We start from the raw sequence: 20,848 nt of genomic DNA on the forward strand, positions 1-20,848 counted from the left end.
TGAACTGATTCCCTGATCTGTACCTCCTACACATTGGGAATTACAGCCAAGTACCACCACGCCTGACTTACACCTGGTTTTAGCATACTTCATTTTTTGTTTAAATGTTTAAATACTCGAAAGTTCTCCAAATATTTATAAAAATGTATATGAAAAATAATACACATGTTGGGCTAAATTATTCTGCTAAGCATTTCAATAATTACATGAGTCAGTAAATTAATATTTTATTTATCATTTTAATTTGACAGTAAAAATCACTTTCAACAATACATTACATGTGTATCAACAAATGAATCATGATTCATTCACTTTGCTTTCTCATTCTTCTGGTAGCTTTGTAAGAATCCATGTCTTCAGTTTTTCTAGCTCAGTTTTGCTCAGCTCATGGTAAACATCTGGAAGACTATGAAACCTTGTGCTCACTCCCAGAAATTTTAATGTTGAGTTTGTCTCTTCCCCCCAGGAATGAAGAACTAATTCATCAGCAGTGCCATGGCACTGAAACAACTCTGGAAGTACACCATCACTTTTCTGAAGAGCCTGCAGAAAAAGATACAAAAAAATGGAAAGGTTAAGAAATTGCAATTAAGAACATCATTCTTTGAAATCAAAGAAAAGAGAAATTACAGTTTTACCAAAGCTTCAATAACTAAAGGGGAGAAAGAGGGTAAGTGGTACAGAGTGAGGGACACACTGCTGGGCAAACCTGGGGCCTTGTTACTCACTGGGTTCTGGCACCACAGCTGGGGTTGTGTGGGCCCTGTATTTGCTCTACAGAGGAATCTTTCAAATGTGGCTAAGGCACTTCCTGAAAGAAAAGAGTGACTTGGAAAGACAAAACTCTTCACGTGCAGTAGAAGAGAAAGACAGAGCTAAGGAACAATCAAGGGGAAATTTTTACTCTAGTTCCCATCTCCAGATTTATTTTATCACTTCTACTCTGGTAATTAAGCTGTAACACTACAATGTGTCATATTCATAAATGAGGATACTGCTGTAACATAAGTATCAACTTTATAATTGACTTTTATTTGGGTATGCTCATGACATGATACGCAAAGCTGGATGCGGTCATCTGTATTTTTAATTTGTAGAGAGGATACATATGCACTAGACATAAATGTACACACATATTAATTTTGTCCTCTTTAACACTATTCTTTACACAGGGTACTTCCTGAACATTAGTGACCAGCTAAAGTTCTTCAATATGACTCATCTGATCATTAATTCCAAGGGATGCTCAATTTACATTAACTGTACTTTCCTTTTTATTGCTTAATTTTCTGCTTATTTTAGTTTCAGTGTGCCCATGTTTCATGTGACTTTTTTAGTTCTGTGTTATAAGTCTAGAACTTACCTGGTAAACAGCAGATGCTTTATTCAGAAAACTTGAAAGAGCAAATACTCCTGCCACATCTCTATGTTTTCTGTATGCTAAATGCATCGCCATGCATCCTCCCATCGAAAATCCTCCTAAAGTAAAAAATGTGCTTAAACAGAAGCAGAGAATATATGGAGTAAAGTCACAACAATAGGCCTATGCTAGTCTTCCACAAATATTTAAATAACATTTGGGGACCTTAGGAGGGTGAATATGGTCAATAAACTTTATATACTCATTTGAAAGTAAAACAATGAAACCTTTGAAATTTTTTTAAGTAGGGGGGGATGAGGGAGAATGATGTAAGCATATATGGAAATGTTACAATGAAACACAATTAATATATGCTAATAAAAATGTTGAATGAAAAATATACTCAGGGACCTTTAGAGAGACATGGTGTTAAAAAGAGTTTCAGTCTACTTAGGTCACATGGAGTAAGACTTGCTGGGAGTAAACAGTGCTGTTCCATCCATGATGTCACTGGTTAAGAGATCTGTGCTATAAAAGGAGCTGAACTTGAACAAAGAAATCACATCCATCAAGAAAAATATTCATCATACAAAATATGAGTCACAATGTAAGTGTTATTTATTTAGAAACATAAGAGGTATGGGATCTGGGGGGAAGTGTGAAAGTGTGATTGAAAAGAAACGAGAAACTCACAGACAATGATATTGGTGTGGGGAGTAATTAAAGCTGTAACCGGCATTCAACAGTTTTTCTGGAACAAGGAAATTTAAAAAAAAATTTTTTTGGTGGGACTGGAGTTTGAACTCAGGGCTTTGTGCTCGCAAAGCAGGTATTCTACCACTTGAGCCACACCTCTAGTGCATTTTGCTCTGGTTAGGTTGGAGATGGGTCTCACAAACTATTTGCTGGGGCTAGCCTCAAACCACTATCCCCCCAATTTCAGTCTCCCAAGTAGCTAGGATTATAGGTGTGAGCCACTGATGCCCAGCAAGGCAATGTTCTTTTATAGAAGGAATCATAACACATTACACTAGGAACTCTGCCTAGCATTGAATCACTTGGTAGAATTTATTAAGTAGATCTTTATTAAACATAAAACTCAATCAGACATTTTACACACAGCCATTTCTGTTTAGGTGTCTAGGACATAAAGATTTAACATTCATTACAAAATAATCATCCTCTATGCTTTGAAGTGCCTGGCCACAGAAGGAGCTTAGTAAATATTCACTGGATAAATGGAGTCATTGATAATTGGAGTTTGAAAAAATATTTCTGCAGTGAGACAAAGTTATTATCAGGAAATGCAACTTTTCTGTGATTTAATCTGACATAAAAGAAAGCTTAGAAAATCTGGGAATGAATGATTAGTATGCTCCAGGCCAATCATTCTTAGTCAGGCTTCTTAAAAATAAAGATTGTAGACTCAATCCCAAACCCACTTACAGCATCCCATTAGTTATACTGAAGTTTTAAAAGCTCTTATGCATAAACTGGGTGTTTGAGAATCACAGCTGTGTGGCAAAAAAATTCAAAATTAAGTACTTTGGGTAAGAACAAAAAGTGAAAACATGGTCATGATTTACAAGGAATCCATATGCTAAAGACACTAAGGCGGAGAAATTCGTTTGTGCCAAATGGAGCTCGTGAATATTTGAAATATCATTAATTAGACCAAAAAACTCAAAATTTTAATTAATTTTTAACTAGTTTAAATTTGAATTTAAGGAACCACATGTAACTTAGTGGCTACTGTACTGAATTATGAAGTTCTAGAGCACATAAACTGTACCAGTGACTGAAAAATAGTTTCAAATCCCATCAATTCAGTTAAAATAAATATTTCATGAAAGATATTTTCTTTGGCAGTACTGAAGTTTAAACTCAGGGTCTAGTGCTCAAGTGCCCTATCTCTTGATTTGCGCCCATAGACCAGTTTTGTTTTTAGTTATTTTTCAGATAGCATCCCATGCTCTTTGTCTGGGTTAGCCTAAGACTATGATCCTTCCATCTATGCCTCCTGCAAGGATGGGTTTTCAGACTTGTACCTCTCTGCCTGGCTTGTTTATTGAGATGTGGTTTCCATGACATTTTGCACAAGCTGGCCTCAAACTGCGATCCTCCCAAATAGCTGGGGCTATAGGTGTGCCCAGTCATAAAAAGATAATTTTGCAGCTAAGATAAAGATAATTAAAAGATTATAATTAAAATAGACTAGCAGGCAAAATATATTTTAAATGATTTCAAAACCATACTTATCAAGAAAATATTGCTTATGAAATACCTCTGACACTTCATTTTTATTGACTAGGGAACCTAATCACTCTATGTAGTTTCAGAGTCCCTTGATAGGATAAGCTAAGAAAAAGAAGACATTCTGGGAACACAAAACAATACATCCTGCAGACATTTAACCTCAAGTTTGATTCTCACACGCTACAATGAAGAAAAATGTACTTACTGAGATCTTACTATTTTTAAGAGTTAAGCCCCTGGCCCATTTGCAATCTTGTGAGGTAATCCGCAATTCCTCACTACCTGTCTTTAGCATGGGACACTACTCTCTGAAAAGGAACTTTGTGTATTCCCCTAAAAGAAGAAAATTTAACACAAAGGAGTAGTCATTTGATTCAATTTTCCACTTAAGAGTCTGACATCTAATATATAGTACACTGTTCAATAAGCAAATAGAAAATAATAAACTCATTGTAGGCAATGGGTATAATGGATATTTATAGTTACTGGTGAAGTATTTAAAATGTCAAGAGTCAACATTTCAACATACACTTAAGATTAACAAGCTGAATAAAACATGTTAAAAATAATAAACTTGGCTTTATGAACTCTTTATATAAAATAAAACAGAAACAATCTATAAAAAAAAGCTATACTAGAAAATTAAGATACTATACCTGAGAGCAAAATTCTTAAAAATACAAAGTTTCTGCCTAGCAAGTGGGAGGCCCTGAGTTCAAACTCAAACACTGCCCAAAAAACCTTCAAAACCCCACAAAGTTTGCTGTCAAGTATGAAGTGAACGGTATTTTTAAAATGTAGTAAAATCTATCACCAACACAAATTTTAACAGCTCTTCCACTTCATTTATGTAGTATAATTATTTTTTCAGACCCATGTGTGATGAACTCTCAAAGATATAGCAATATACAAATTATGCTTACCATATTTATTTGTGCATTTTCTATCATATGAATTTACAGGATAAATAAAGTATTTATCTTCCTCTGTGGAAAACTATTAGAACAACAATTCTAGTCCAGAAAATTACTGTTAAGGAAACATAAGTTGTCTAATTAACTGAAGCATATGTATGTTTCAAGAGTGTTGTTTCTGAGTTCTAGCTCCCAGCGGGGCTTTGGAGGTTCAAAAATGCAGCCTGGATATTTTGATGCAAGACTTCATCTTGGGAATTCCAACTTGTTCCTTCATTTTATTTTTATTTGAAGTATTTTTATAAAATTAATATTAATATATCCCACTCTATAGAGTGATTCCTTCACAGAAATACAAATAAAAAAGAAAATGAATCATCTCAAGTCTTACAACTTATGTATAATTTTAATGTTTTTTTAAAATTCATTTTAACAGTTCAACTCACTCTATACATATAACTTTACATCTTGCTTTTTCTTTCATGTAATACTGATTTTGAGTCTTTCCACAAAATTACAAAAACTTAACATCTACACTTTCAAACAGAACACATGCCAGGTGCCTTCCATGTATGTGTATACATTGCATTTAATAGTTACATAATGTACAATTTTATGGACAGACCATAATTCCTTGTAACTTACTCAAGAATGGTCCCAGAAGCACTTTCTCCTCCCCACCTCAAAATTGTGACCATGTGTTCATATTCTCAAAATTCTGATAATATCCTCATGTCATTGTCTCATTCTATACATCCTAGATCGAAATTATACCTAAATAATATCAATATTTTCTCTTAACAAGTTATCACCACCTAGTGGCCAAAAAAAGACTCTGGTCATGGTATAAAGTTCTTGACTAAATCAAGGGACTTGGGTTCTAGTCTCACTCTCTCTGAATTTTAGTTTCTTCATTTTTGGAATGAGAATAATTATATCCAATTTTGCCTGTTGCAGGACTCAAGAAAGCAACTATATTTTAAAAATTTTTATAATTTCAATACTATCTAAACATAAAACACATGTATAATGCCAATTTAAAAACTGTTAAGTGCAATATAAATGTCAATTAATTTAAGAGTATTACTTTCTAAACACAACAGTGCACAAGGGAAAACTTACACAACTTGCACCATTTTAATTTCTCAAATTATACAAAAACATGCTGGAAGGAAATGAAGTTTCAAATCAGACTTTCACAGAGTGAGAGAATGTACTGACTATAAAATATGCTTGTATTTTGCACACCAGAGGCTTTCAGTATGTTAAGAAAGGCAGAAGACAGGACAATCTAATACTATTAATAATTTTCTCATAATGCAGGATTTGAATTCTGTATATGCTAATAACTATACTGTCATCTTTCAGAAAGAACTCTTACAAATTACTAATTCATTTTTAGTACTTCTCAGTATTGCATAATATCTCGATAGAACCATGGGAGATACAAATACAAGAAAATGAATAAGCACAAAATGAACATTTTCCTATACTCCTAATGAGCAGAGTGAGGATCCATGAACATCTCACCTCCTATACATCAGATCTGGGATTGGCAGTGAAACTTTTGTCCCGTTTTTCCTTTCTTAACAAGAGTTTGTTAATTTTTTCTATTAAGAAAGCAATATGTATCTTTGCACAAAACTTAGAAAGCAAAGAATTTTTCACAGCTAAACCCCAGTCTACTATAACTTTCTTAACTATAATTTTACTTCTATTTCTCAAAGAATCCAATGCACCCTTTGCTTTGTTCCTTTTTTTTCCGTACTGGGGTTTTAACTCAGGGCCTACACCTTGAGCCACTCCACCAGGCCTATTTTTGTGAAGGGTTTTTTAAGATAGGGTCTCCTGAACTATTTGCCTGGGCTGGCTTCGAACCACAATCCTCCTGCTCTCTGCTCCTGAATGCTAGGATTACAGGCATGAGCCACCGGTGCCTGGCTGCACTCCTTGCTTTCTTTTATGAATGTGTTTCTTTCTATTTGCCAGTCAAATTCTCATTCATGCTTTAAGACTCAGCTGGAAGATCATTCCTATGAAGCAACTCCTGACTCCCAGAAAGATGGTCTTGCTCTCTCCTCTCTGCCCATACACACTTATACAATAATACTTGCATTGAATTAGAACATGTCAGTTCAGTATCTACCTCATCGGACTTTCTGGGAGTATTTTTGTTCTCCTGCACAAAAAGTTTTGTTTTGTTTGAGACACGGTCTCACTATGCAGCCCAGGCTGGCCTCGAACTTGTGATCCTCTTGCCTCAGCCTCCCACGCTTTGGGATTATAGGCATGGGTCATCAAGCCTGACTTCAGCACTTAAAAGTTTTATTAACAACTTGGAGATAAAATTTCATATGAGAAGTATCATTTTCAACCTACGTGAAATAGACACCCTAAAAAAGGTGGAAAATCACATACAATAAAAAGAATTATTTCTAAAACTGAATTTAACATAATAATATAACACCGCTCAATGTAAACTACAGAGAAAGAAGGGGTCCCCACTGACATTGAATACAAAATTACACAGGTTACAACTATAATCTCAGAGCCAATGTCCCAGTAGCATCTATCATCTGATATTAAATCAGAACTTTGATCATACATTAAAAAGGAATAAGTCTAACAATTCTTGTACCTATTATCTTCACTTTTTCTTTTCAATCTTGCATTTTTCTACTGTTTCCTGTTATAATTTTTTATATGAAATAAGCTTACTCCTCAGTGAGGAGTATATGTGTGTGAGTGTTGTGTGTGCACACCTGTATGCATTTAATAAAATCTATTTGGAATCTCAAATGATTTTTCCTTAGATTTTCCTCTGAATTCCTCCTTCATCACAATGTTATGAGTAGCACTTAAATCTTACTTAACAATCAGAATGTACTCTAATAGATACATTCGCGTAAAAACCAGTACAATGCTATTTTGCATAACTTCTGTTTAAATAATCTATGACAGTGAAAAGTATAGAGGGAAGAATACACAGATACCCCTGAGAAAAAGTGAGCACAGGAAGGAAAAAAAACAATGAGATACCTGTAAAGTCTCAAATGCTATGTGGTGACCATGGAGTTAGGATATAAAAAGTATGTAATAATGGCAAAAAGCTTTTAAACATTAAATGCCAGATACATTTCTAAGCATTCTTTAATACAAATTGAATAATTCACCTATCACAACTCCATAACGTAGAGATTATTATTATCACCCAAGACACAGATGTCAAGGAGACTGGTGCACCTACAAAGTGGTGAATCTGGGATTAGCATCCAGCAGTCCAGCTGCACAGTCCAAGTTCTTAACTATGTGAGTGTGCTTGCAGTTATGATGCTCACAATCGGGGAACACATGTACACATAATTCTACATCGTCTCCAGTACAGTAATGACATTCCTTATGTCACATTTTCAAATGCATGGGAGGTTCAGCTAGATTGATGAGACTAACAACAACTACAAAAAGAAAATCCACACAGGAGTAGAACACTATTTCCCCATCACATGGTTAGCTAATGTCCTTGCAGAATCTAGCATACAAACTGGGTGTGGGGGGTGTATAATATAACCATTCTTTTCATAGTGTAAGAGGTCAAGAATCACATACATTTTGTGACACATGTAAGTCTATATAACTTATGAAAAGTTATTTTCATTGACTGGTCAAACAAACAATTATACAGTTCACAAGGACAAACAATTGAATCTGCACTTAGTGATCTCTTTCTGTTTCTCAAACAAGAGATTTATAAGGGTTAACAGGCTCATTTCACCAATTCTAAATTTTTTTCTTTCCCAGTTTTAGATTTAATATTTATACTTATACTATATCTGTAGTGGTACAAAATTTTCAAATTTTATATTAGTCTACAATACTCACCAAAATAATTTTCCTCAGAAATCTAATGAAGCCTTGAGTATACATTAACTAAACTACTGATTGATTTGTAAGAATAAATTAGGTTGTCTTTTTTGGCAAATTTATCTTGGTTTTCAGAAATACTAAAATGTTCCATTATATGGTAGGAACAAATCCCTAAAATTCCAGATGAATCAAATAATTAAATGTAAAAAAAAAAAAAACACTGTAAAAGAACAGTACAAAATTCATTTGAATATTCACTCAGTTTTAGAAATGGAAAAGATTAGAATTAGATTATTTTAAAAATTACAAAGGTAATGGCTAATAAATTTTACCAAAAAAGCCTTATATCAAACAGTTCCAGAATTACAGAAACATAATAAAGTGCAAATTAAAATTAACTACCTCTTCTGATTTATTTTTAGCAAAATTTTTTATGACAATATTATTCAATGCAGATGCAATAAGAAGGATATCCTACTATAGGTAGTAGTATGAACTGGTATAAAATTTTTTGTGTGTGTTACAAGTATTAACAATCTTAAAAATAAGCAGTTTATTGGGAGGATCAAGGGGTTTGAAATGAAGTAAACCTAGACTCAAGGCTCATATGGGTTCCCTGAGCTTAAGACAAGAGGAATCAGATAAAGTGTGGATCTGGGGAATTGAAGGGAGAAGGGATAAGGCAAGAGACAAGTAGACAGAAGTTATCATTTGATGTGATTAAACTCTTCAATATAGGTTCTTTAAGAAAACTAGTTAAGAGTATTTTTGGATTTTTTACTTATGAAGACTTTGTCATTTTATTTTACAGCAATTTCTTATACTGGTCTTTCCTTTTCCTGATGCTACCAGAATCCTTATGCTCCAGTACCTTATAATGATAAATTCAAATGAAATGGTACTCTGTGCCTAACTTTTCATCCTTCCTGGCAGATTTTTTAAAGTACAGTGCTAATTAAATACAATACTCAAAGATATTCTTCAGTAACCCACTAATTATCAGTCATATTATTATGCTGAAAAACAGGATAAAAGGGGACTGGAGAAGATATGAAGAGCCTACAATGAACCAATGTTTTCTTCTAGTACTAGGGCTTGAACTCAGGGCCTACACCTTAAGCCACTTTACCAGTCCTTTCTTGTTATGTGTTTTTTTCAAGATATGGCCTTGTGAACTATTTGCCCTGGCTAATTTTGAACCACAATCCTCCTGATCTCTGCCTCCTGAGTAGCTAGGATTACAGGCGTGAGGCACTGGCACACGGCAGAACCAAGTATTTTGTAAGCATCATCTCCCAGCAAAATAGATATTGTATTGATACCCCCACTTTGAAGATTAGGCAGCAAAAATTCAGAATAGGTAATTAAATAAAGCTCCAGCTAATAAGTGGCAGACTATAGACTTGATCCCATCAATGTCGCCATTATATCATGATGCTCTTCCGACTCTTAGTCTAGTTATCAGAACCAATAAAGTATTTTCCAGACAGTCCAACAACAAACTTTCTGTTACAGCCAACTCAGTTTCAGTCAGACCAAAACAATAAGCATTACCTTTTCTACTTCTACTTTACTGTTTGTATCACTCCTTGTACTAAGAATTCTACCCCACAATTGTTAAAATTTTAATAATCTGTACATCTCAAATGCCACTGCCACCTTTGTATCATACCCTTCTGTAATAGCCTCAACTGTATACGATCATTTCTTCCTCTAAATCCCTACAGTAATTAATTACTGAAAGCACCAGTTCACTAAATCAGGCTATTCATTATAGATTTTCTGATCATATGCTCTATGCTTGGTCTTGTGATGGGAAATAAAAAGGAATATGCATGACCATTTCCTTTGCATGGTATTATGCCATGCTAGGGTACTCAACACAGTCTGGTGAGATTGCAGTTATCATTTTAAGTAACTCATGGGGACTTCCAGTTCATAAGAAATTTGTGAAATAGAGAACTGTGCATCCTTTGAGCATCTAAAATACTTCCTGACACAGCAGTGGGGACTTAAGAAATATTTCATAAGACTGAATGATGGAATCTATCAGAAATTCATGCATTCTGAATTCTATCTCACATTTCATGAACCCCTAAGCTGAGACCCTTCCCTGTATTCTTCCTAGTACTGCAGAGTGCTCCATGTTTATCTGTATTAGAGTTACAAGATTATGTCAAACATAGAAACACAGAAATATAGACTTATACACAGATGAGGAAACTGAGACCCAGAAAGGTGATGTTATTGGGCTTTAACTAACTAAAGTGGAAGCTGAAGCCTAAAAGAAGAAAAAGACTCTTATATTATGCTATCTCTGTAACTGATGGACAGTATAGCATTTAAATGAACATTACCAAATTTTATAATTTGAGTACTAATTTATCCAAATCCTATCTACACAGGATTTTATTTTAATAAAATAAAATATACAGGATGTATATTTTAATACAGGATGTGTATTTTGATATTATTTAGAACATGATGGAGATATTTAACCTGCTTTATAATCTCATCATCAAATACAACTATTAAGCATTAAATAGTTACATTTGGAAATGAAACTTTCACCAAAATGTGTACTGTATACTCACAAATTCTATATACACTTCATCTTACTTTTATATGTATTAGAGAAATAGAGATTTTGCTAGTTTACCCATTTGGTGAGTACAGACAAAGAGTATTAAATAGAAAAATAGCTGATACAAAGCTATGTTATATTCCCTTGGGAATGGGTTCACTAAAGATACAGTTTTAAAAAGTCTATACTAGTCATGGTGGTACACACCTGTAATCCCAGCAATGCAAGAGATATAAATAGGAGGATCAAGGTGCAAGCCAGCCTGGACAAAACAAACAAACAAACAACCCATGAGACCCTATCTAAAAAATAATCAGAGCAAACAGGGCTAGGGGACATGGCTCAAGTAGTAAAGCACCTGCCTAGCAAGTGTGAGGTCAAGTTCAAATCCCAGTATTGTCAGAAAACATCCATAAATATTTTATTCTTGTGATAAAAGTTTAATTTTCATGAATTTGGTAGTATTCTTTGAGAATGTGCTCTATTTAAATCACAGCAATAGTTTAATTTATATTAAGTTAATTAAAATATTTAAAAAATTGAAATGAATAATTTTAAGTTAAAAATTAAACTAGGAAGTTTTAACAGTAATTAAAACTGGCAAAATAGCTGGGCATGGTGGAACATGCCTGTAATCCCAGCACTCAGGAAACTGAAACAGTAGGATCATAAATTTGAGGTCAGCCTGAGCTATACAGCAAGACCTTGTCTCAAAAAGAAGGAGTAAAATATGGTATTATTCAAAAAGAAAATCAAAAGTTCCATGGGCAGTTGTTTCTGACTGCAATATTTTTTAAAGTCTTCATATGTATATAATCTAAAACTCTGAATGAGTCAGTTGACATACAGGGACTTCTAAACAATGTTCTAAGTAAAATGTGATGAGTTAGAGACCAGTGAGAAAACACAAATGACCAACATTTAAAGGCCTTACCCAGTAATATCCTGTTCTTTTGGATGCCACCTTTCACCTCATCACCAATCAAATCAGTAAGCACCTGGCACATTCCATCAATCGACTCGAGGTGTTCTGGGCAGTCATTTGATATTTTAAATCTGTCAAACCATACATTGGAAATTCCTCCCTTCATGGGCGTGTATGGCCTGTTTAGAACAAAGAACAATAGTAAAGAAAGAAAAAGAATATTAAAATGGTTGCTTTAACTTCTAAAGTATTAGTATACTGAATAAATTTAACTCTTCTGAGGTTAAAGAATTCAAATAAAAATGGCCCTATGCTGTACTTACACTGATTCCGTTAATATTTACTGAAGCCAGATGAGCATCTTTAACTTAGTCCATCTTAGGAGGTGGCACAGTTACAGTACCAGTGAATCTTAGCCCATCATGTACACTAATGCATTGCAATACACTGTTTAATATATATCTCAAGGAACTAGAAATGTTCTGCTTTAATCAGTTTCAATGGAGTTAAGGGGTTCTGTGTTCAAGTTCTGTTCTGGCAATGGTAAAGGAAATGGGATGCCAATAACCATGGAAAGCCGTGGGGGCAAACACCAAGATACAGGAGGATATATTTGATAAAACATGGAGAACAAAAGTTTGACAAAGATAAGGGACAAGAGATTCTGCTTATCACTTAGCAAGGCCTAATTTTCTCCTTATTTAAAGGTGAAAAATGACCTTTGTTTTATATGTCTTTATAGAAAAAGACAGTCAGTGACAAAAGACCCATAGTGATTGAAAGAAATCTAAGCCAATGACAACATTTCTTGTAATAACCACACACACAGGATCCTCCTACATGTATACCTCTTCTACTTTGCCATCTCACCTGTAGCTATATACACTCATTCTCCAAAGTCGCTGAAGTAAAAGCATGAAGTATATAGCTCAAGAAATAAGTGTAGGACTAAAAGATATCAGCTGCGGTCTGACCATGCTTCACTGTATCATCTCTAATTAAAATCCAAGGGAAACGGCACAAACCCAAGCAGCTAGAAATGTCCCATCCTTACTACCATAATCTTTAGGACTAGTGAAGAGAACAGGAGACCTCCACCATTCTCTGTATCAACCACACCATTCCAAAATAAGCACACATCCACACTAAGAGGCTGGGAGTCAAGAGGATTATGCTTGGAAAGTCTCTCAGAGAACCTGAGAGAAACCTAAAAAAAAAAGGTGCTCTGACTCCAACTTAACAAAATCCCATACACAGGATATCTTTTGTTATTTATTCAGAGTAAATAAACATGACTGTAGCAAGTTTTTCAAAATTTGAATGCATGTGCTGAGTACTCTTGTAAGTCAGCACATAAAAACCTAGTTTTCCCTACCTTATGTGCAAAAATTTTAAATATAGAATAGCTTTTCATATAGATATACATATTTATATGCATATTTAATTGCCATATGTTATTTTGATGGGGTTTTTTTTGGAACTACTTGTGACTGAACTTAGGGCTTGGTGTTGCTAGGCAGGTGTTCTTCCTCTTGAATCACACCATCAGCTCTTTTTTGCTTTAGTTGTTTCTCAGGTAGGGTCTTATGCTTTTTGCCTGGGACCAGCCTGAATGTTGATCCTCTTACTTAACATCTCCTTTATAGTTGGAATCACAGATGTGCACCACCATGCCCAGCTTTTTTGCCAAGATGGGGTCTGGATAACTTTTTACCTGGGCTGGCCTCAAACTGTGATCCTCCTGATCTCTGTCTCCAGAGTAGCTAGGATTATAGGTGTGAACCACCTACCCAAGCATGATGTTTTTCATGTAAATCTTATTTAGTTTTTGTTCATCTCTTCTTTCCCTTCTGCCCCTTGCATATCTTCTTCTCTATATTAGCCAAACTTGTTAATGATCTGGAAATACATCTTTAATGTTTTCTTTTGTTATACATACATATGTTCATAAAAATGAAATATTCCAATCTGGTTTTCTTATGTATTTCATGCTCTTCTTGTTTAGCAGTATCTCATAGAAATCCTTGTGTCTGACACAGTTCTCACCCACCTTTATATATCTTTGATATAATGTTTAAAATTAAATACCTAGATCTTTTGATTTATTTTAAATGATTTTCCTAATCCATAGTTTTGCACATACAGAATCACAGATATTTTTTCTTTGCATTTTTGTTTTGTGTTTGTATTTTGTTTGCATTTTTACTTTTAAGTCTTAAATTTGAGGGAAATTTATTTCATAAATCGAATGATCTCAGGGTTCAAATTAATTTTATCCCATATGGACAGGCAATTATGCATGAGAAAGGAAGGAAGAATGGGAGGGAGGGAGGGAGGCACCCATCCACCCTTCCTAGACAAAGGTGATGTTTCAGTTTTGCCATATACTTAATTTTATTCTACATTATCTAGTCTCTTTCACTGTGGATTCTGTGAAAGAATGACACCCTAATACCTAAGGCATACACTATATATAATTAGTTGACTTCTCTCCAATGCATCTACAATGGTACTATAGGTCTATACTATCCTTGGGAACATCAAGAAAACAGTCAAACAGGTTTTTGTGATTTAAGCAAAGAACTATTTTGTTCTACTAATTTAATTATCTATTTTTGTCAGGTAGTATCACGTTGAGCATATGATAGTGGTTTCTGTGCATGTTTTGAAGTAATATGAGGTAAGTCCTTCTCTTCCTACCATCATTACACTGGTCTGTTTTTTCATACTTAGCCTGGCTATTGTCAGGCATTCATTGTTCTTTATTTGTCCAAGAAATTAATTAAAACATTTAGTAAACTTTAAAATACATTCAAATTTCTCTTTTAAAGTACTTTGCAATCTTAATAAGTGTTGTGTTTTTGTCTGAGAATTAATATTTTATGACAACCTCAGAGGAAGGCAGGGTTTTTCAGACAGCTGTCCACCCAGGCTCTCCAAGATAAAATCCTGCACTAGCTTGCTACTAGGAATACTACAGAGGAGCCTTGATTCTTCCTCATGCTCATATGCTTTTCTGACATCAGAGCTGCTTGGCTCAAGAGAGAGCGATAAACTGGAATTAGACAGAGAGAAGGCAAAAAGCATTCAAACCCTCCTCCTCCTCCTAGAAACCTCTCATGATTAACCCTCTTTAAAGTAGCCTGAAAATCAAAGCAGGTGCTTTCCATGTAGTCATTATCAGACAAAATGAAACCCCACACTGTATCCAGATTGTCACAAACATCACAGTGAAGTTCTAAATCAAAACTGAATATATAACACTCACTCTAAAGTTCAAATTAGATTGTTACCCTTTTGAATTATTTCTGTTTTCCTTTCCATTTTACTCTGCTATTTCTCAAAGTGTTTATTTGTCTGTCTAAGCACTTAAATAAGGATGATATCATAGGCTAAAATGTGAATCATTCTGGGAACTCAGCCATTAATGGAAAAAAATGACATTCACTTAACTTTTTTCCTTTGACAATGCCTTATTTAATTAATTAGATAGCTCTAATTAGAGGTAGAATCCCTATAAAAGTGTTTCAATAATCTGATATCTTTTTATTCGCTCATTTTCTAAGAATTAAAATTTTCTGTCCAAAAGGAATAATTAAGAAAATTTAACAGGACAAAGAATAATTTAATTTTTTTGTGCTAAGAAAACATATGAAGAATGCGTAAGTCTCCTAAGATGTTAGACTAACCTTTAAATAAAGTATAAAAGATTGATTTTTAAACAGTTGAAAAACCTGGCACATATGTTATACTCATTCACCTTCTTCCTCAAATAAATCACTTTATTAGCTAGTATAAAACAGCTCAGACATTACACAATAAATAAATATGTTTAGCAAAGAACATCTGTGTAGTTCCTAAATCAATCAATCAGACTAGTACATACTATTAAAATATTAAGCTAAAATAAAATGTCCACAGTATTTTAAAAATAAGAAAACATTCAGTTTGAAATCAAGTTTTATTTTGATCTGTGTTCCCTTAAAGTCATAAAATCAAAATGTCATTCATACCCTTTAAGATAACAATCTGGCTCCAGTCTTCCTCTTTGTCCTCATTTCATATTATGCCCCTCTCCCCCAATATTTTCTAAGTTCTTCTGCCTCTTCCTTCTCTTCCACCAGGAAAAGACCCAGGAGCTCTGCACCTGCCATTCCTCTACCTGGAATGCTCTTCACCACCTTGCTGCATGCTGGGCTCCCAAAGATTGCTTAGGTCTTCCTGACTAGTTTTCCTGTATACTTGCAACACACACATAATTGTCTCATTCCAACTGAACCATCTTAGTATGATCTATCGCTATTAGAAATTGTCCCATTACAACTGAAGTGTCTTAACTATCACCATTTGCAATTATAATAGTTTCCCCTTTATCTTGTCTCTGTGTGAGCTCCCAGAGAGCAAACACTTCCATCTTTTTCACTAAATGAGCATTTGCAGATAACAAATGTCAACAATTATTTGTCTTTCAAGAATTATTTAGGTTAGCTAGAAAGAGAGTATCTAAAATTGTCTTATTTGTGCTTTGAATATCTTTTGACTTTTTTTTTAGTGGTACTAGGGTTTGAACTCAGGACTTCACACTTGCAAAGCAGACTCAAACTTTTTTTGTTTAATGTGGTACTAGGGTTTGAACTCAAGACATCATGTTGTTAGGCAGGTGCTCAGCCACTTGAGTACATCCCCAGTCCTCTTTTGAATTTTCTAAAGTCCAGAACTTGTAATTTCTAGAAAATGGTCAAATTTTTCTTTAGTTCCTTAAAAATAAAACCAAACTCATATTTCTAACAAGTCTTTAGGTACTAATAGGTATTTAAATATACTATTTAAAAGTCTTACCATAGTAAACTATTTCTTCAAAATAGCTGTTTTTAGTACTTGTGTACTTAGAGTATAGATCTGTTGGTACTAAGGAGAGGGATCTACTGATGTGCTTTACATAACCCAGGTGCCCTACAACTGATGAATGGACCAAGAAAATGTGGCATACGTACACAATGGAGTATTATTCAGCCACAAGGAGTAACGACATGTGGTTTGAAGGTAAATGGATGCAAATGGAGGAAATCATATTAAGTCAAGTTAGCCAGGATCAGAAAAACATATACACAAAAACAAGCATGATCATATACAAACTCAGATGCAGAACATGTTTGTAACAGTGGAACTACGCTATGGAACTCAGGGAAAGGAAAAGAGCATCAGTAATATCACATAACATAAGATGTGAAGGTAAAGGATATAAGGATATGTACTGAAAGATGTTGAAAAATGGGGGGGGGTGGGAGGTAAATGGGTAAGAGAGAGTAATGAGGGGGTTGAAGGGGACCAAAGTAAAGCACATCCACAGTAGGCACACATTGAAACACCCCTTTGAACATCAACTTAAATATTAATAATGAAAACCAGGACTATAAAATAGGTACAGTATGTGTGCGGGAGTTACTAATAGGAGGGGTGAGGGTGAAGGAAGGAGATTAAGGTGATGGTATATGGTAGATGGACTTCATGTACCTATATGAAACAGAACTAAGGAAACTTTTGCAATTGCTTTAAGTGGGGTGGGGAGGGGGCTGAGTGGGAGAGACAATGGGGGCAGTGTAGCTAATGTACAATATAAGTCTAATCAGAATTGTCACTACAAATCCCCACTGTATAATGAATATATACTAATAAAAACTTATTTTAAAAAGATTAAAAAAAGAATTCTAAGTGATGGAGTGAAGACAAACCCTTTGTTTACTATGCCTATGCCTAAATAAAAGCACCTAAGTCTGTTTTAGACTACTTATTTAATGAAAATTATAAACATGCACTTTATGTGGAAAATGGTGAATCAAAAGTAATGGCACCACTCAAGTTGTATTACTTTTAGAGTTCTTCAAAACACTGAGAGAAACTATTATCAGATGAATTACAAATGGCTTGTTAAAATTGTTATTAAAAATGGAAATTCTAATAGTAAACTTAAACTAAGAAAACTTCTAATTGTAAATATAGTTAAAATAGGTTACAAGAATAAAAATCTTTATTGGGTACTTCAATTAAAGAGTCCAAATTAATATAATGAAAAAATACTACTATATTTTCCATTTTAATGAATACAGTAAACTAATTGTTGACTTATACTTAATATGCCCCTGCTTAGCTTATTTAAAATATCTATTAAATATAGTTAAGGAAAAGGAATACTTATAACCAAAATGGTAATTCACAATTTAATCAAAACCTAACAATATGCTGTTATAGACACAACTGAATAAACATAATAGGCTACAGTTCTCCTTTTATGTTCTTTAAAATAGGTATGACTGTTAAAAACAGAATTATAACCTTGTTTGGTGGAGTTTTCACCATATGTAAATGGAATACACAAATGACAATTATAACATAAAGGAGGAGGAGAAAGGGACCTGTGTAATTTAAGGCTTATTAAACTATGTAATATACACAAATATAACATAGTTTAGTAAGTGGTTAAAAAAATTCTAAGATGAGGAAAGGTTTGCTATGTGTACTGTACGCTAGAAAAATTGGGGGGAAAAGAACTAAACTTATATACTAAAAAGTTCAAATAATTTACAAAAGGGGAAAATGGAATATACAGAGGGAAAAAGCAGTAGACTTAAATTCAAACAGCAGTTCAATGCTACATTAAATGTAAAGGGCTTAAACAAATCACTTAAAGACATAAACTACAATTTTGGCTAAATAAAAAAATGGAGCCCAACTACATGTCTATGAGAAACACATTTTGAATATAACTGATTATAGGTAGGTTAAAAAAAAAAGGACCCAAAAAGACACACTATGCAATACTAGTCAAAAGAAAGCAAAAGGGTGGAAAAAAGATATAAAACAAGCATAGAAAAGCTGATGTATACTATGATTACTAAACAAATTACACTTCAGGGTTATTACCAGAAATTAGTAATAACCATTTTGTAAAAGTAGCTACTGATGAAAAAAATAGTCCCACCTAATAATTTGGCCCAAAAGTACATTAAGAGAAAGCTGACAGAACTAAATGGAGAAACTGATTGATTTACAGTCACAGTGGGAAATTTAAAATCCCTTTGATAACTCACAGAACCATTTAAAAATAATTACCAAGCATATAGTTTATTTAATATATAGTATATTATGAGTAATACTATCAACCACGTTGAGTAATTTACATTTACAGAACTCTATACATAAAAATGCACAACAGTCAGCAACATAGACCATTCCAATGCCATAAAAGTAAGTCTCAATGAGTATAAAAAGACTGAAATTGTGTAAGATATTTTATTTGAAAACAATGGAATGAAATTAGAAGTCAGCAGCAGTAGTAAGATATCTAAAGCCACTCTAAGTATCTGGAAATTACCAACATATTTCTATATAACCTGTGGGTAAAAAGGCCCCATAATTATATTTTCTACCAGGAGAGTGAGGCCGTAAGCTTTTCTTAAAATGTACTCTGATACTTTGCCCAGAAGTAGAGGTCTATATTCTCTTCCCTCGAATCTGAGTAGCCTTCTAACTAAGAAAAAAACAAAGCAATGTAACTGTACTTTTCCTTGTTCTCTGAGGACATATGCTTTTGGAACCCAACCTCTATGCAACCAGGAAACCCACGCCTCTATATTGTAAAGCCTCACATAGGTATTACAGTAATAAGACTAAATAATAATATCCAGCTAATAATATCTACTATTAATGCCAGATATGTGAGTAAGCCTTCCCTCTGCTGATGGATCCAGACCCCAGCAGTCAAGTCATGAGTCACAACAGCCTTCAAGTGTCCCATGAGAGGCCCTAAAAACAACGGAACAGAATCAAGTCACCACAAAATTTAAGATCATTTGTAAAACTGTTGTTTGCAGCAGTTTGTTACATAAAAATAATACTGGAAACATGAAGGAGACAAAAGAAAAGAAATTAGTGAGATTTAGCTAAAGAGATTAGCGAGAAATTTATAGCCTTAATATAAATAGGAGGAAATAAGAAATATAAAAATACATATAAATGAAATAGAAAAATAAGGAGAGAAAATAATAAAGCAGGAATGTGTTCTATAAAAAGATGAATATTGATAACCCCTTGGCAAATGACCAAAAGGAAAAGATATAAAATATTACTATCAGAAATGCAATCAAAGACATCAACATACACCGGTAAAGCACTAAAAAGAAATATAAAAAACTTTCTCAAGATATTTGACATATTAGATAAAAATATAAATTCTATGATGAATCCAAATCATCAACAGTGACTCAAAAATAAAAAGAAGTCTGAGTATCTTGGGTCTATGAAAGAAATCAAACTCATACATAATATCTACATGGCATTTTAAAAAGGGACTGTGGATACACACATAGGGAAGAGCCTCAAGAACACTAAGTCTAGAGAAAAAACACAGAAGCAAAGGTTAAATTATTCTATGTAACTGAAATTCACGAACAGGAAAAAGATGCCTAGCAATAGACATCAGAACAGTGCGGTGTAGGAGATAGAAATGGACTGTGAGGAAGTATAAGAAAACATCTCTATCTGTTGTTGTTGAGACAGGGTCTCACTATGTAGCCCAGTGTGGCCACACACTCATGATCTTGCCTCAGTTTCCAGAGTGCTGGAGTTACGAGCATGTACTACGATGCTTGGCTCCTGTTTTCTGTCTTAACTGGAGTTACGAGCATGTACTACGATGCTTGGCTCCTGTTTTCTGTCTTAACTGAGGTAAACAGGCACATAAGTTTATTAAAATTCACTGAACTATGTATACACTCAAAATTTTTGTATTTCACTATGTTATTCTTTTAAAGAAATTTAGTAAGACTTAGGTCCACACGATATCATTAAGAGAGTAAAGATGTAAATCACAGGTAAGGCAGAAGATAATGAATTCATATCTATAACAACAAACTGTACCCCCCAAAATACAGAGCTATAACAAAACA

General features: G+C 34.0%; 1 protein-coding gene across 1 annotated transcript in view; it reads right to left on the reverse strand.

Moving 5' to 3' along the window:
- Positions 1-219: 219 nt before the first annotated feature.
- Positions 220-20,848, reverse strand: part of Lyplal1 (lysophospholipase like 1) — a 29,390-nt gene continuing 8,761 nt past the window's right edge. The window contains exons 3-5 of the mRNA XM_020185405.2: positions 11,913-12,082; positions 1,364-1,479; positions 220-543 (exon numbers count right to left, since the gene is read on the reverse strand). Of these exons, the coding sequence (XP_020040994.1) occupies positions 322-543; positions 1,364-1,479; positions 11,913-12,082 (508 nt within the window). The 3' untranslated portion in view covers positions 220-321. The remainder of the gene's footprint in view (positions 544-1,363; positions 1,480-11,912; positions 12,083-20,848) is intronic.

Source organism: Castor canadensis, chromosome 11 (genome assembly GCF_047511655.1).
Source record: "Castor canadensis chromosome 11, mCasCan1.hap1v2, whole genome shotgun sequence".
NCBI classification, from domain to species: domain Eukaryota; kingdom Metazoa; phylum Chordata; class Mammalia; order Rodentia; family Castoridae; genus Castor; species Castor canadensis.